General features: G+C 38.9%; 1 protein-coding gene across 5 annotated transcripts in view; it reads left to right on the forward strand.

Moving 5' to 3' along the window:
- Positions 1 to 274: 274 nt before the first annotated feature.
- Positions 275 to 12223, forward strand: part of SYNCRIP (synaptotagmin binding cytoplasmic RNA interacting protein) — a 23155-nt gene continuing 11206 nt past the window's right edge. For all 5 annotated transcript variants that reach the window (XM_010707655.3, XM_031552541.1, XM_003204362.4 and 2 more), the window contains exons 1-7: positions 275 to 456; positions 1310 to 1428; positions 1615 to 1722; positions 3345 to 3458; positions 3544 to 3720; positions 8325 to 8460; positions 9334 to 9539. In XM_010707655.3, the coding sequence (XP_010705957.1) occupies positions 309 to 456; positions 1310 to 1428; positions 1615 to 1722; positions 3345 to 3458; positions 3544 to 3720; positions 8325 to 8460; positions 9334 to 9539 (1008 nt within the window). In that variant the 5' untranslated portion in view covers positions 275 to 308. The remainder of the gene's footprint in view (positions 457 to 1309; positions 1429 to 1614; positions 1723 to 3344; positions 3459 to 3543; positions 3721 to 8324; positions 8461 to 9333; positions 9540 to 12223) is intronic.

Below are 12223 nucleotides of genomic sequence, written 5' to 3' on the forward strand. Positions count from 1 at the left end.
GCTTCTCGGGGAGCGCGTTGGGGAGACGACGGGCGAGGTGAGTCAGTGTCTGGCTGCGTTGTGTAAAACCTGCAGCGAGAGCCACCCCGCCCCCGCCAGGCAGCGGCGATAGGGCTTCCCTTTGTGTCAGGGCTCCTTTTGAGGAATTCTGTGTATCTCTGGAAGCTGAAAGTATCCGGGAAGTGCTCTGTCGTCTGTTCGCGAGAACTGGGCGGGCTGCTGCACGTGTTGTCACTTGAATTGTTCTGCTTGAAGGTGTTTGTAGCTTAACGATTCTGCTTCTTGCGTTCGAACAGATATCTGGAAACATGGCTACTGAACATGTGAATGGGAACGGTACTGAAGAGCCAATGGACACTTCTGCTGCGGTTACCCATTCTGAGCACTTCCAGACGTTGCTTGATGCTGGTTTACCACAGAAAGTTGCTGAAAAACTAGATGAAATTTATGTGGCAGGTAAGCTATGAAAGTTGCAAAACCTTCCTAAATCCTAGGATATTTCATTGGCTTCTGCTGTCTTTAGGCTAACTGAGCAACTTCACGTGGTTTCCAGAAGTATGAGGACTGCAATCTTAACAAAATCTGTGGTGTTTTTTTTTTTTTGTCACTCGGTGTCTTAGTTTGTCATGATGTTTCCCAGAGACCAGTCTGGGCCAAGCTGCTTGGGGTGGGTGGTGGGAAAGAGAAGTATGAATGTAAGCATAGTACCACCTGGGATATACAACAGCTGATGCTTAGAAGGAGCAGGTGATGTGGGCTTTGTGCATTTTTACTGTAGTTGTAGTCATCACTGAAGCCTTGGTAGTCATCATCTGATGTAAATGATGCTTTGTGGCATGGTATTGGATCTCATAGGTGCAGAGGTCATTGTATTCTGCCTGTCAGGCATGGCAGTAGCATAGTAAAGCTTGATTTTGGTGTTGTTGAGTATTGCAGTTTGCAGTCTTCTCCCAGAACATCGTGGTACTTTGCTCATTAAGCTAAATCAGTTTTTGATAGATTCTTCTGAATTCAACTTCAGGACACTGAAACTAAACCTGCCTTGTCTAACGTGCATATCTGAGAATTGAAATACATAAATGCAGTAACTCCTAGTCTAATTCTTATTTTTCTGACACTTCTGATTAAAAGTAAGCTAAGTGCACTTAAAATTTAACTTAGGGAACTATGTGATTTCTTAGGTATAGTAACTTACTTTTAGCCAGCGATTAATTCAGGGGATGCTGAAATATATTAGGTGTGTAAAATATGATTAAATGGAGATTGCTACCAAATGTAATTAGTAATTTTTTTTTTTTCTTTTCTCTAGGGCTAGTTGCACATAGTGATCTAGATGAAAGAGCTATTGAAGCTTTAAAGGAATTTAATGAAGAAGGTGCATTGGCAGTGCTTCAGCAGTTTAAAGACAGTGATCTCTCACATGTTCAGGTAACATTAAGCAATTCAGAATATAATTGTTGAGGGATAAACTGCTGGTAGACTGGCAAAAGGTTTGATTAAATATCTTCACTGAACCATACGTGATATGTGAAATGTGCTCTGTGGAAGTTCAAGGCAAAATTAGGTTCTGGTTTGTAATGTTTGCAGAACTGAAGATTAATGCATCTCTTGCAGAACAAAAGTGCCTTTTTATGTGGAGTCATGAAGACATACAGGCAGAGGGAAAAACAGGGGACCAAGGTGGCAGATTCTAGCAAAGGACCAGATGAGGCAAAAATTAAGGTATGTGACTGAAAGATAAAAGGTACAAAGGCTGTGCTGTTGGTGTTGTTTTTACAAAGTGATTGTGATAGAGATCTTAATTTTTAAGGAACTGCTTTCCTAGTAAAGGATGTTATAGATTGTCATTATTTACAAGCTTTCATCTTAGATTGTATCTTCAGGAGAACTTACATACTGTCTTACTAGAACTGAATGTGTGTTGAAACATGAAAAACGTTTGGCAGTTTGGTTTGTGTGCTGAGTATTGGCTCATTGGGACAGTAGGCTGCTTCACAGTTAGAAGTTGCAGGAAACTTGTCAGCATAGGTATTTGAGTTCAGAGTATGTAACTTCAGCTACTGGCTTGGTTTTCTTAATTCAGATTTAAAGCAACTCCATGATAAGGAATAATATTTGTGTCAGAATTGTCTTAAAGAATACATTATTTCTTCAGATGAGTCTTCTGATGCCAAGAAACTGCTGTGACAGGAGTTAGGCATACTGCAGTTTCCATTAAATACTGTGATAACCAACTTGACCAAATGGGAAGAAAAGGAGAAAGAAGTACGCTTAGTTGAAGTCTTAGAAAGTTGAGGCAGTCTTTCATCTTTAACTTTCTGTGAATGAAATGGAAAATCCATGTGGGAAAGATTAAAAATAAGTATGTAGATTGCAAAACTGGCATGTCTCTTTTTCTTCTGATTTTGAGGCTGAGGTGCGATTAATTAAAATGATAATGAAAGAACTGGTGTACAGTTCTTGTCAATGCCACATAAAGCATTAACAATACATATTAAATAACTTAAAGTAGCATAACTGTTACTGCTGATGGCTGTACTGTTTAAAATCGCTCTGTGATTTTCCAGTTGTGAAATCAAACTTCTGATGATGAGTTGTTAAACAAGCAGTTTCTTTGCATGTAGAGTTGATTTGTCTTTGTGCAAAATTATTAAGAGAAGACCCTTTTCAGAGAAGCTTCTGTAGATGTTTGTATTCTGAATTTTAGTGAACATTTTTAGTTGGTAATATATTTGTAACTGTGCAGTGATTGTAGCAAAGATCAGTTGTGCTGCAATGCTTTTTATGTTCTCACAAGGAATTGAAGTGAGGAGGAGGGACTACAGCACAGGAGGAAGGGAAGTTTTATTATCACTTCAGTGGTGGGATACCTGAAGCAGAAGGAACACTGCTAGTGTTCCAGGAGTTGTAAGCAGTCGATCATGTGTTCTTTAACTTCACACTTATGAGTAATCTCATTAAGTGAAGGGAACTTCTCTGCATAAACGTTTGCAGGATTGGGCATGCCAAAACAAGAAGTGGCTCGGGCTGCTAAGATCTTCCTAATTAAAGGGAAGCTCAGTGTTCTCATACTTGGCCTCCTTTTTTTGCGTGTGTGTATGAAAATGAAGGAATTGTGGAAAACTCCATGTGAACCTCCAGATTTTGTACTGTTTCTTTTCTTGGCAATTTGAGTAATTGTTCTGCAGGTTACTTGTTGAAGCACTGGGCTTGTTCGCCTGTGAGAATTTCAAAGCAACACGGTTAAAGATGACTTTTAAACATGTCTGTTGTCTGTGAGTGAAGTACATCTAAATCAGCCAAATTTCCATCTGATTTTAAAATTTTAAATTTCCGACTTGCAGGCACTCTTGGAAAGAACCGGCTACACTCTTGATGTGACTACAGGACAGAGAAAGTACGGTGGGCCTCCTCCAGAGTCTGTATATTCAGGACAGCAGCCTTCTGTTGGAACAGAGGTCAGGAGAAGGAGCTACTTACGTAGGTGCATTTGTATTTCTTGGGTGTATCTTTTTTATAAGCAACGCTCTGTGTCTGTTGCAGATATTTGTGGGTAAGATTCCAAGAGATTTGTTTGAAGATGAACTCGTTCCGTTATTTGAGAAAGCTGGACCTATCTGGGATCTCCGCTTAATGATGGATCCATTAACCGGTCTAAATAGAGGATATGCTTTTGTCACATTTTGTACTAAAGAAGCAGCTCAGGAGGCTGTTAAGCTGGTAAGTTTTTTTCATTTGCCTTTTTTTTGCTTTTCGGTAAGAACACTGTGGCTTTTAAGCAGTTGTCTTTATGCTTATGTCTGACTGCTTAAAATTAAGCTGTGTCATTGTTATATCATTTCACAAATGTCCACTCGGCGTTTTTAAGTATTTCTTTGTTATTGTGCAATGAATCTTCGCTGGACAGGTGTTAGGGACAGGATTAAAAAAAAAAAAAAACAAGTAAGTTTGGTCCAGTTAGATGTGGCTTTACTGTTTACTGAAGTTGTGTTAGCAGGAGTGATTTCTGAGTTGTCAGTGTTTGGATGAGTTTTGAAGGAAGTGCTGATTGAGTTGCTGCAGTGCAAAGGAGTTGGTTGGGCTTTGTATGATTTCTGCTTTGCTTGTGTACCAGCAGAGGGCACCAAGGTAGAAAAATGTATCTAAAGTCACACAATTTCACGAGGTACTTCACAGGAGAGAAAATCGCTTTTAAGGTCTGTGCTGTCTGTTTAAACAGACTGGAAAATGACAGAAAAGCTACTGGTTAAAAAGTTTACAGTGTATAGACAGAGGTGTGAAGTATTCTGTCGTAATAGACAGCTCTTAATGAGCTCTCCTGATTTTATGATTGAAGCAACCTTTTCTTTTTCAGAGACCCCCTCATCCTTTGTCTTTCTAGTTAAGTGAAACATGAATCTTTTTGTGCTAGTTGCTGTTGTATTGATGTGGCTGAGATGATCTTAAGAGTGTGAACTGTACTCATTCTGAGTTATACTGTATAAACCCAGAAGGGTTAAAATGTCTCTTTTTGTAATAGGGTGCGTCTTCGATGATTAAGTTACCTTGTTGGCACACTAATAATGAAAATCAATAGTTAGAGACAAATAAAGCCAAGGTAGGACTGTCTCCCAAAAAAATTGAAATATCTTTAAAAAAAAAAAAAGTGGAAGCACAGAGAAGAGTGCTATCTGTTGTTGTTTAACTTTTTAAACAAGAACATCCAGTGTTCCTGTGCACAATCCAAATATACTTAGGAAAACTCAGCTGTTTGCATGTAGCTCTTTGTACTTTCATTGTCAGCTTAGCTATTTATAATGCGTGTAAACGCTTCAGAGCTGTGCACATGACTTACCAAAAGAGTGGAACAAGTCAGATACATTATTGGAAGTACTTGTTAAATAAAGAGCTTTTTCCTTAGCTGCATTTTGCTTAATTTCTTAAATTTCTTTGAGAAGCCATTAATTTCCCTAGAAATAACATGTCTGATACCTGGCCTCAGTCTTGCACCCAGTGATACAAGGGAGGAAGGTACTTAATGCCTCTGTACACTTGATCTTTGATGAGCAGGAAAAAAATAAAGCAGTTTCCTGTCTTTCAGTTAGATAGCTACTGAGGGTAATAGTTGAAAAGTGTTAGGAATGATAGGGCAGATTTTCAGTCTTTATGTTAACATCTCTGAGGGCAGGGTTAGTTCTGATGAATGCCACAAGATCCAGTTCAGCTTTTGAGCAGTCCCAGATGTAGCAGGCTGGCTGGTTTGGTGTATTAGAAGTTGCCCAAGTTGTCAAAGAGTGATTACATGAGAATCAGCAAAATAGGGCTGTGGAGCTCTGCTGAAAATAGTGGCTTGATGACTTATGTTAGTTACACATGTGGGACAGGTAACTAAAATTCTCTTACGCTGAACTCTTGGTCAGCTGTTTTAACATCCTAGTATTTTAACCTGCAGTGTTCTTTTTGATACTGCATAAAACCTTCTGATATGTAGAAAACTGTTTTTGCAGCTTTCTGGATGCAGTGAGATAGCGATCATTCTCTTCTATTTCCCATTTTCTTCCTAGTGGCTTTTTTTTCCCATTTAGGATTCTGAAATTTACCAAAATGAGGCTAACAGTCAGTGTGCTGCCTTAGATTTGTGGGTGGTAAGAGACAGCTATAAAGTTTTGTCAATACCCAAAGAGCAGAAAATACAGGCTTAACCTCTTCATTTACCAGAAGAAATCTTGGACTTCAGTGGTTGAAGCTCTTATTTTGTTTATGCATAGCACCAGCAGCTTAAAAAGGGAGAGCTCCCTAAATTTTGTCTGAAATAGCTTTGATGCTATACTTCAGACAAAAAATGGAATAGTGCTGTGACTTGATACCAAGAAGACATAAAGATAGGAACCATAGTTAATTTTATGTCTAATACTTCATCCAGTGTGCAGTCCACCATCTCTGCCCTGCTGCCAGCTTTAGTACAAGTGGCATCTCAAGTGTTGTTCACACAAGCACCACCTGTCAGAAGCTGGGTGTGACTTCTTTCAGGCATCTCTTCTGTCAGCATGTCTGGTTTGCCTTCTGGTTCTGTACTCTGAGCATTATGTTCTAGTTGGTTTTATACACACACATTCAGTTCTCCTTTCTGCTGTTTCATATGAAGTTGGTAGTCTTCAGTTTTGGAAGTTGTTTTGGAAGAATTAGTATTACTGTGGGCATGCACAGAAATAAGAACCAGTGGGCTAAGCTTGTGGCAGAAAGTATACTACATGCTGCTATAATTCGAAGTATTTTTTGACCAGAGCAGATAGAAGTTTGATCAAAGTGCAGGTACAGTTGAATTTATGCAAGCATTCTCCTTAAGCAGTTTGCCAGCTATGCAAGCAGTGCAGCTTGTTCAGTGCTAGAAATAAATGCAGGTGAAAGTGAACGAAATGGCAAAACAGACCTTAACTGTCTTGTGTAACTTACTTTACCTATCTGTGAATAGGTTCTTGAAGAACTTAGCAGAAAAGGAGTCTTCTGTAGTGTGTATGGAGTACTAATGTCTCTGCTGGCTTTGGGTGTGGATTCAGTGGTGATAGGAGGGAAAAGCATTATGCTGACCTGGCTAATTTGGTGGCCTGACTGTTGTGGCACTTAATCCAGAATTGGGGCTGTGTATGCCTTATCTAACTTTGCAGTTGGTTTGCAAACTATTTACCTAAAAAGCACCAGCTATATATTCAGGAGCACCTAATTGCAGGCTGCCTTGTCAGAGATAGAAGAAACATGCAATAGAAAATAGTAGTTAATATAATGTAGCATGAAAAACTACTGTCAGTGTGGGATTGCAGTATGTTAGAATAATTAAGAGTTGTTCCTGTTACGAGATGTGGGAGGGTCATTTGGATTAAATGTGGAGTCAGGCTTTAGTCTTACATTTTATAAGGGATATCTAGATAATATATCAGATGAAACTTACAGATAAAACTTACTTATATATTCAATTTAAGAAGCATCTTTTTGCAACTTATATCCGGGCATATAAGGGGCTAGCTTTTTTTAAAGGTGTTTGTTTTAAAGCATTTTTTCCCCATTATAATTGATTTCTTTGTTAATCCATATGAGTCTGCCAGTGTTCACAGCTTTTAAACATATATACATATTGCTGTGTGATTTTGTTTCCAACTTGAAAATCTCGTCTTCCTTTGCCACCCAGTCAACAGATACAGAGGTGCTTTTTGCTGCTCTTTGTTATGTTTTGCTACATAACTAGTTGGAAAGATGCCACTGAAAATCATTTCTGTATCTGCAGCTCTTTCAGCTCAAGTCTGCTACGGTTGTATAGCTTTGACAATTCTCAGTTACACAGGTGTTTTTGTTTTTTTTACTACATGTATGTCTAAATAAATTTACATCTTCACCCTGATTTTTAGTGCACCAAGCAGGAAGGGGGTGTGGAAGACTTTGCATATGTGGGGAAGTTTGCCAGCAGACACAAAACCACTTGCTAGATTAAGTAGCTAGATTAAATTTTGAAATGCTGCTCTACTAGTTGTCAATAAAACGTTGACCACAAAACAGGTTTCCTAGCTGAAGAACTGCCTGTTGCTGGGCTTGCAATTGGAAAAGGGTTGGCATACCACCATTTGTCCTCCTTGCTGTTTATTTGGATGCTGTATGTCTGTCTGCATCCCAGCGAAAGGCACTTTTTTGTCAGCAGTTGTCTGCAGTGGTGTATATTTTTCCCCTTGAACTGCTGATATGTTCAGGCTGCCTTTTTTGGGAGAGGCATTTGAACAGAAATCTTAAGATTTCAAAGCAGTAAAAGGTTGTTTCTGCTGCTTTCTGTCTGTGTGTAATCTACATGCTTTGGAAAGAATTCAGCAATTGCTTTTGCATGCTTTGCGGAGAAGACCTGATCGTGGCTGTCTGTCTTTTGTGAACTACAGAGCTTTGGAAGAGAATCTGACCTTAATTGCAACACCTTTCTTCTATTACACGCAGTTCAATTTAAGAATTCACAGATGCAATCTATAGAGCAAGTTGGGTCTTTTTCTGTGCTGCTGTGAAGGGATTACCCTTGCCTTCTGTGACCTGGGCAGAATCGTAACTTTTCACAGTTCCACAAAAAATCTAAGGAAACGTATTAAGAAACAGGCTTGAACAAAAAGGGAAAGGTGGTTGTTGGTTGGTGCTATGAAGGTAGTCTAGAAAACATAGGTATAGTGCAAAATAATTGAGTATGTCTCTTAAGAATGTTTTAAATGTCGAAGAATATATACATTACTAGATGTACTTATAGAAGTAAAGTATTCGATAGTGCTGCTGTTGGAGAAGAGTGAAAGTTATCTATCTAATGGTTGTCTGCTTTTTTTCAGTACAACAATCATGAAATTCGCTCTGGAAAACACATTGGTGTATGCATCTCTGTTGCCAATAATAGACTTTTTGTTGGTTCTATTCCTAAGAGTAAAACCAAGGAGCAAATTGTTGAAGAATTCAGCAAAGTAACAGGTAACTCAGTAACTGTTGTATTGAGCTGGAAGGTGTCAGATGTGATCAGTAATGAACTTTTTGCCATCTTTATCTTGTTGAATGATGATGGCTGATAGGACTTAGCATTTCCCTTGACTTTAGGGATTTATGTTTTTTTTTAATTCACTGTGCCAACGGCTGAAATCTATAATTAAACTAGGTGTGTAGTTCCAGTTTTACTGAGATGTGTGTAATGTTTAAAAAGGCCATTCAAACAAATGTGTGGTTTAATTATTTCTGTACTAAGAGATGTTGCAAAAACTTTTCAAGACAGAACTGAAGCAGACTGGAGAACGTAACTAGTTTTGTGCTTCAGAATTCTTTGCATTTTGATGAGGATCTCTTTGTTAATAGCATATAAACTTGAAAAGGTAATGTTTTATGGCTTCCTCTGTTACTGAATGCTATACTTTAGGTTTCTTGGAGCAACACTGAAACTCTTTAGATCTCTTGAAATCATGCAAGTTTAACCTTTTGTTCTTTGGACATCCATGGAAAAAGCACATGCTGATAAGTTTTGTGACTTAGGGGTTTGAGAGGAGGAGTGACAAAACACAACTTTGGGCTGCCCTCTCTCCTCTGGTCAGTGAGATGAAAGGTACTCTTCCATAGTTTCTAAGCTTTCCTCACCAAAGACAAGGGTTGCTAAGCTGGAATAGCCTAACGTCTTTTTGAAAACGTTGGTCTTGAAAGTCTGGAAACTTTAATATGTTCATAGTCTGAGGAGTTTAGCATGGTCGTGCCTTTTGGAATCACCGGTTAGGTGCGTATTTCCCAGAAACATAATCTCTACTTGTTAACGTAAAGTCCTAGACTAAAGCTATAACAAATGAATTTTTTGCTTAATTTCAGAGGGCCTTACAGATGTCATATTGTATCATCAGCCTGATGACAAGAAAAAGAACCGGGGTTTCTGTTTCCTTGAATATGAAGATCACAAAACTGCTGCTCAAGCCAGACGTAGGTTAATGAGTGGCAAAGTGAAAGTCTGGGGAAACGTTGTTACAGTTGAATGGGCCGACCCTATAGAAGATCCAGATCCAGAAGTCATGGCAAAGGTAATAAAGCTGTAAGAGAAACATGGTATAATTAAAGTACGTTGTTCCAGAGTAAGTATTTCCTGATATCTGTCAGTCTTCTTGAAAGAAAGAGGTATTGAGAAAGAGTAAAAATATGAACGTACTGTAGAATTGATGTGAATTTTAAAAGAGCTACTGACTGATGTTATCTCATTCTCCCAAGGATGAGTGGTCCATCTGCTGGTGTACTTAATTTCTCCTCTGGAAGTTGTTGTGGTGACTCCAGACATATAAATGTCTTTGTAGCTTAAGATTTGATTGCACAGAAATCTGGCTATGGTCAAAGAACAAGCTTTAATGATTTTTAACCCTGGAAATGCATGTTTATCACTTCAGAAGTGAAACATATAAGATGTGCAGATTGGAATTTTCAAAGATGTCTTGTAGCAGTTGCTTTTGAGAAGCTGACCAATTATTGTGTATTTTGAACCTTTTTTCCTTCCGTCTCTGCTTCTTGGGCAGGGCGTTAATTCCTTAAAACATTATGACTAGATTTATGACTATTTCAGTTAAGCATAAGTCTGAACTCTTAACATTTTGAAGTACACTGTAGTACTTCCATTATCCATGTAATATTTTGCCATAGGAGTGGATTACCTGATTTTTCTTCCCATCAGATAATGTCCAAGTTTGTTGTTCTCAGTTCTGTTGTGTAGCTGAGTTGTTTGATGGAAAATCTTAGCTAGCTCATATCCTTATCTCTTTACTTGCTTTTTTCCTGTGCTTTCACTTCTGTCTAAGATACATCACTTGCTGGAGTTCTGCTTTGATGGGCCTAATAAGATAGCTTGAGAATTTCCTCTTTGCTGATCCATAAGGAGAAAGGGTTGTGCAGGGGCTCACCTTTAGGAGAAAAAAATAATCTGCTTTTGTAGTAAGGGTATTGCAGAAACATTTTGGAGTACCCTGTTTGCAGGCTTTGTTCTTCTTGCTTAGTATTGTAGTTGATCAGCAGGAGGGAAGAATCTTAAATGCAAAATCTGTTGAGAGTGGCACTTCCTGCATCTCTCAGTCTGTCTGAATTTCTTGTCTCCAAAGAACCATCCTAATCCAACAAACTGTTAAACTATCAAGAACTTCTGATGACATGATCACATAGTTAAGTGGGAGGTGAAAGGGGACATGAGTCCCCATCAGTGTCTTTCTGAGGTAAGCTTACAAGTGTAAGGAATGGAAGGCTAAAGAAATTAAATCTTGATGGTGTTTTATCCCATATAATTTTGTTAAGGTGTCACTGTTGTAATACCTTGTGTTGCTTTGTATTTAAGTGGGACGTGAAAGTGAAAAATGTGTGGGAAAGAACTTGTGTATTTCCAGTACCATTTGCCAAATACGTGCGGTTGATGGAAAAGGGAGCAAATGTGTGAATGAGAAATACTGAAGAAGTATAGAGTGCATAGGTTGTGTCTGAAGGCAGAAAATGACACAGGTGCTGGTGGCTGACCTTTCTGGCTTCTTGCATCCCTTAGTTTGTTCTTGTTATGTTCAGAGGCTCAATTCCAGACTGGCCCACTTACTGTGTGTGTACGGAAGGATCGCATCTGGCACTTCTAGAAGTGTTGGTTTTAATTTCTGTTGCTTGTTGCGTTAGGTTTAAGAGTAGCCAAGCTGCCAATTGCAGCCACAGCGATCTCCCAGATGTGAGCTGCAGGTTGGCTATCAGTGTTCCCAGCCACTGCTCCTGTTTGTAGGCTCCCTTCAGGTACTGAAAGGCTGCACTGAGATCACCCCGCAGCCTTCTCTTCTTCAGCTCTGGGAGAAGTGCTTTTAGAGCAGAAGGTTGCTTTCATAAGGATCATTATCTGCAGTTTTCTCATCTAAACTACTAGAAAAGAAAGTCCATAAGAGCAAACAGTGAGGAAGGCAGATTTACCTTGGTATAGCCAGAGGATGAATGGCAGCATTCTAAGTACCTAGCAGAAAAGCTTGCCATTTTGTCAATGTGGTACTTTAAATTCTAATGTGTTTTCTTGAGGTTTTTTTTCCCCCCTTTCTCCTCCAGATTTTTGTTTAAATGCTGCAGAAAGTATTTTGTGAGTGCATGTTTACCAAATGCTGAAGTGCATAAAAGGGATGTTGCCTTAAATATGAAGTATCTTCTGCATGTTAAGGTAGAAGACTAGCTTTTGAAGCTGGACTGTGTGCTACAGGAGTGTAGTACATGTGTGAACAGGTTGTGTATGAGTACACTTGTTGAAATAATTGATTTCTGATCCAAACAAACATTTTTTGTAACTCTAAGTTGTTGTGCTAATAGTTTTTTTCTAAGCAGCATTTTGATGCCACTCGTGTTTTAAATTATTTCTGAAGCATGGCTGTGGGTACAGAGCATGTGCTGGATTGGCAGCTTAAGTAGCTAAATAAAGTTTGGTTCTTGTGGCTGCCTGGTAGATGATAGGGCAGGAGGCAGGGCTACTAACCCCTGGAGAATGTAGTAACAAAGTTTGAAGTGTTTGTGTTGTAGTTAGGAGAAGGAAAAGGAGCAGATCCAAAAGTTTTGGGGGTAGTCCAATTTTCAGCAGTTTTCAAGTGGGTCCTGTATTTATGACACAATGCTGCTGTGTGTTTGCCTGCAGAATAGTTGGGTATATTGGTTGTTAGATGTGTATTGGTGAATTCTTGGTTACAACCTCTCAGCCTTAACCAAGTGCTTTTTTTTTTTT

This window comes from Meleagris gallopavo, chromosome 2 (genome assembly GCF_000146605.3).
Source record: "Meleagris gallopavo isolate NT-WF06-2002-E0010 breed Aviagen turkey brand Nicholas breeding stock chromosome 2, Turkey_5.1, whole genome shotgun sequence".
In the NCBI taxonomy this organism is placed as follows: Eukaryota; Metazoa; Chordata; class Aves; order Galliformes; family Phasianidae; genus Meleagris; species Meleagris gallopavo.